At 41.0% G+C, this 5,007-nt stretch overlaps 1 protein-coding gene across 1 annotated transcript; it reads left to right on the forward strand.

Moving 5' to 3' along the window:
* Positions 1 to 1,872: 1,872 nt before the first annotated feature.
* On the forward strand, positions 1,873 to 4,235 carry LOC121568991 (thioredoxin-dependent peroxide reductase, mitochondrial). The gene is made up of 7 exons (XM_041879553.1): positions 1,873 to 1,983; positions 2,326 to 2,440; positions 2,665 to 2,806; positions 2,989 to 3,124; positions 3,515 to 3,618; positions 3,710 to 3,875; positions 4,034 to 4,235. Exons 1-7 carry the CDS (start codon positions 1,888 to 1,890, stop codon positions 4,085 to 4,087), a joined length of 813 nt encoding a protein of 270 aa, XP_041735487.1. The 5' UTR covers positions 1,873 to 1,887; the 3' UTR covers positions 4,088 to 4,235.
* The last annotated feature ends 772 nt before the right edge of the window (positions 4,236 to 5,007 follow it).

The raw sequence follows: 5,007 nt of genomic DNA on the forward strand, positions 1-5,007 counted from the left end.
CCCAAGCCATGTGCCCCCCCCAAAAAACTTTTTGGGGTTGCCTCTCGACCTTCCGACGATGGCCCTGCTGACGCCGTTGCTCCTCTCGCCGTCGCCTCTCCACCGTTTCGCTCCATGGACGGCGATCCATCCCATCCAGGATCTCCTCCCAAGTCCAGGACCCCTTTCCGTCCAAAATCTCCTCCCATGTCCAGGAAGCCTTTGGAGCTGGGTCCTGTTGCCGCTTGACACGCTGCTTGGTCCTTTGATGGTGGGTTTTTCTGTCACGTTCGTCGAGGAGTGAAGGAGACCAAGGCGCAGCGAGTGAAAAGAACATGTTGACTTTATACTTAAAGCAACCAAAAACAACAAACCAAAGCGACGAATGTGAAGTCCAATAGTGACAATGACTAAACAGGAACAAAAACCCACAAACAACGGTGAAACCACACAGTATAAATATGGCTCCCAATCAGAGATAACGAGCCGACAGCTGACACTCGTTACCTCCGATTGGGAGTCATATGACTAATACAACAAAACCAAACATAGAAATGAACAACTAGATCCAACATAGAAATACACCCAAAAATGAAAATGAACAACCCTGGCTCAATAATCAAAGTCCATGGAGCCAGAGTGTCACAGGTGAATGTTATGGGTTTACTAGATAAGAAATTAAACAGGAATTCTATCCCTTCTGCTATATTTTGTTGGGCTTCATCGTTTGATGTGAACTGGCGCCGTGCTTGGCTCACTCCACACAAATTTATGGTGACCAATAAAGTAAAGGAGATCTCCTTTAAGATTATCCATAGATTCTACCCCTGTAATAGCTTGATTTCTAAATATATACCTGATGTTAGCAGCGAATGTACTTTTTGTGAACTAGAAACTGAATCTATTGAACACTTATTTTGTAATTGTTTACATAGTGAGGTGTTCTGGACTGATGTGAAACTATATCTTTGCAAGAAAATGCATACAACCATTTAAATATCTAAGTTTGACATATTATTTTACTACACTGATTCCACAATTGAACGTCAGTATGTCATAAATCTATTTTTTAAATGTTCATACACAAATCATGTTTTTTTTTTTTTACTGATTTGGAAAACTATTTAGAATCATTAAAAGGTATGCAAAACAAAATGTCTCAAAAATGTATTTGCTACATTTTGCTACTCTGTATTTTATTTGATATAATGTGGATTTTTTCTTCGTTAGTTCCTTGTGTTATCCCTCTGGCTGTTCTGTTTTTTTGTGTTTTGCATGTTACTGTTGTTTATTTTATTTTTTAAATACCCAAGAACAAGAACAAGAAGAAGAGGACGCAAGTCCACAGAGTTTCTAAACCCAGAGGTGCAACATCGCGAGACTTCCGGGAACGCTTGCGAAACAGACCAGGCCGGGGTTTGAGAAGTCAATAAGAGAAGTGAGAAATTCTTGCTTAGTTGGTAATTTTCTCGAAATCTAAAGGTACAACATAGATTCAAGCCAATGTCTTAAGTTATTGAACATGTTAGTACTCCAACCTCGTGAAAGTGACAAACTGACACGTTTTAATTTTCGTCCAAAACAACTTTATATCGAAAGAGTGCCTTTGATTTGACGGCTTGCACATGCGCAGTTCGGCGCGAGACGACCGTTAGACCCGATGATGTGTTTCTAAGCATTAGCCTTGCTAGCCAATGTCGTCATGTCATCGCCTACAAGTGTATTGGAGAAGCAGTTTTAGCCTATCTTCCTACTGTACTGTCTTTGTCAAGGCCTTGTGATTTGCTGCAGTGAGCGTCCTCTACTCGCCTCATTCTCAAAACACATTGGAGAAGGTCAGAGGGGAGGGACCTGTGGCTTTCTCATCCAATGGGTTTTGAGAAGGAGAGGAGAGAGGACTCTAGGAGTATGCAAATTACCTTGGTTTCCACTAATGCGATTCAGCCTCTGCCCTTGTCAATATACAAAATGGCAGCCACCGTTGGGAGACTACTAAAGACCTCTGTAAGTTCATTTAGAAAGATTTGTATTTTACAAAGTTACCAGTAGTAGTGGGCTGCATTGAAATACAAATGGTATAATGGCAAATTATAATTGGCAATGCGAATTGTACGAAGAGTTGCAGAAAGTCTCAACTGAGCTTGACGGTAACGTCACTGTGACTTTATTCAGGACAAATCCCTCTGCCCAAATAAAGCCTTACCGCTAATGGCAAATTAAGTAAAAACTCTAAATATACAATCACTGATTATACTAACTGTCTAATGGTCATCAGCGCCAATAATAACGGTTGTTGTCACGAAGTGCAATTTCTCTTATCTCTAACGTTACCCCCTCCCCATCAAGGCAAAGGTTGCATCTGGAGTACTGAAAGTAGCAGCATCGCCACATGGAAATTCAGTGAGCAAGGCCTCAAGAATTCTGATCTCTCCTGTGCTGCAGAAAACCTGTTTCTCCACCAGTATGTATAGACCATGGACAGGGAATGTGATATGAAGTTGATCAAAGTGAGGGGTGGATGCAGAAATTATGCATATCCAATTGCATTCCCAAAACACATTCAGTAACTGCTGAAGTTTTATACAATTATATTAAAGTCATGCAATAAAGTAAATGTTATAACGTTTTTGTCCTTCACCTAAATACAGACTCCACTTAATTCATTTAATATCTTTCTCCCAATAGGTACAGCTGGATGGGCTCCAGCTGTCACTCAACATGCACCACATTTTAAAGCTACAGCTGTCCACAATGGCGAGTTCAAGGAGATGAGCCTAGATGACTTTAAGGGCAAATACCTGGTCCTTTTCTTCTACCCTCTTGATTTGTGAGTACCACTATTCCCTTGGAAAGACAAGCATGGATTGCTGTGTTTAGCTGCATGTGGTGTACAGTACACCATCCTTGACTTTATTCATCTTTAGAATTATTTAGCGGCCTATGGTCTTTGCACTACAGATTGTGGATGTGACATTTTATTCCGAAACCTTTTTTTCTTTCTCCTTACAGCACGTTTGTTTGTCCGACAGAGATCATCTCATTCAGTGACAAGGCCAGCGAGTTCCATGACATCAACTGTGAAGTGGTGGGCGTGTCGGTGGATTCTCACTTCACCCACCTGGCATGGATAAACACCCCTCGCAAGGTACAGTGGGTGTACATAGAGTAGTATTCCATAGACATAAAGAAATCATTCCATATACATACAGACAGTATTCCATGGACATAGACATTATTAAGCCTGGCGGGTAGGAGCGTTGGGCCAGTAACCGAAAGGTTGCTGAATCGAATCCCCGATCTGACAAGGTAAAAATCTGTCATTCTGCCCGAGCAAGGCAGTTAACCGACTGTTCCCCGAGCGCCAAAGACTTGGATGTTGATTAAGGCAGCCCTCCGCACCACTCTGATTCAGAGGGGTTGGGTCAAATGCATTTAAGTTGAATGCATTCAGTTGTACAACTGACTAGGTATCCCCCTTTCCCTTTATTACATAGACACACAGTGCTAATAAATTGTCATGGCATCTTGTTCTCAGGCTGGAGGTTTGGGTGACATCCACATCCCCCTGCTGGCAGACCTCAACAAACAGGTGTCCAGAGACTATGGCGTACTTCTGGAGGGTCCTGGCATTGCACTGAGGTACTGTGCATTCCAAATGGCACCCTATTCCCAATATAGTGTATTTCTACCATGATATTGAGTAGTTGTCCATTGTCTGTTTGTCCATTAGGGGACTGTTTATCATTGATCCGAATGGTGTGGTGAAGCACATGAGCGTCAACGACCTGCCAGTAGGCCGCTGTGTGGACGAGACCCTGCGTCTGGTGAGGGCCTTCCAGTTTGTGGAGACTCACGGTGAAGTGTGCCCTGCTAGCTGGACCCCTGACTCTCCTACGGTGAGGCCACTCCCCTTCACTACCCTGCCAGGGCCTCGGACAACTGAAATGAATACAAGCACCAAAATATGAGTAGCAAGGACTTTGTCTTGGTGGTCTCCCATCAGTTCATTGTTTTTGGATGATCAGTTTGCTTACTACATGTTTTTGTTTTTCAGATCAAGCCAACTCCAGAAGGTTCAAAGGAGTACTTTGAGAAAGTCAACGACTAGAGGACACACTTCATAGCTTTAATAAATCAATTAAAATATCCTGAACTGAAAAAGAAAACTGTATAGATATACCAAATACTTTCCATTATAGTTTAGTTTTAAAAGGTGAATTTGTTTTAAAGTAGACAGAAATAAAGATTTGAAGTGGTCGGTTGTCTGAGTTGAAACATTTCATCCTGTTTGCTAGCTTCTATTTCCTACAAGCAATTCACTATCATCATATTGTAAGTATTGAGAGAGCCTACATGTTCGTTTAAAATAATGAAATGGTTCTAACATGGCAAAGAGCATGTACATATTGTCAAGAGTTTCAGGGGTCTGTTGACAGTATCAAAATAAGCAAATGTTGGACAAACTCCCATCATACACTTTTCAATCAATAGAATAAAACTGATCATACAAAAATATTGTATTTTCCCCAGTGTTAACAGAATGTTGCTACCATGTCTTGGCTAGTTGAAAAAATAAAGGAATCAGTTACCAGCTTTAAAAGCCAGACAACTTAACCTTCATTTACAAACCATGCCTATATAAGCCCTGTACATAAAGATTTCTTTTTTTACAGCAAGTTAATATGCAGGGTTAAAATGTCTTAAGACATATGGTACACAGAAATCAACTTGCCAGAAATCAACTTCAATGGATGTAGAATTTGAAATTAGAAAAAGGCAATGCCACTCACACATTTAAGGTACATAATGTATTTACATGGGGGAAAAGCATTTTAAATACTCTGCAGTAGTGTATGTAGCTAAGTGTATTTCACTTTGTACAGTACGTTTGTGGAAACTCGGCACAATCGCCTCATTTCATGACATTCACAATGTTTCAGGTTATGAAAACCAAAGATAGCGTGAGGGACATGGCTGACCAAAGAACGGCGCACTTTAAAGCTTTAAAAAATACATAAAAACAAAGTG

The sequence above is a fragment of the Coregonus clupeaformis genome, chromosome 1, assembly GCF_020615455.1.
Source record: "Coregonus clupeaformis isolate EN_2021a chromosome 1, ASM2061545v1, whole genome shotgun sequence".
Lineage (NCBI taxonomy): Eukaryota > Metazoa > Chordata > Actinopteri > Salmoniformes > Salmonidae > Coregonus > Coregonus clupeaformis.

What these genes read in the sequence shown, in the direction of transcription:
- LOC121568991 (XM_041879553.1), top strand. Translation starts at nt 1,888, where the DNA reads ATGCAAATTACCTTGGTTTCCACTAATGCGATTCAGCCTCTGCCCTTG. An exon ending in GGAGACTACTAAAGACCTCT is followed by an intron (nt 1,984 to 2,325) that starts GTAAGTTCATTT and finishes CTCCCCATCAAG; the next exon opens with GCAAAGGTTGCATCTGGAGT. An exon ending in TTCTTCTACCCTCTTGATTT is followed by an intron (nt 2,807 to 2,988) that starts GTGAGTACCACT and finishes TTCTCCTTACAG; the next exon opens with CACGTTTGTTTGTCCGACAG.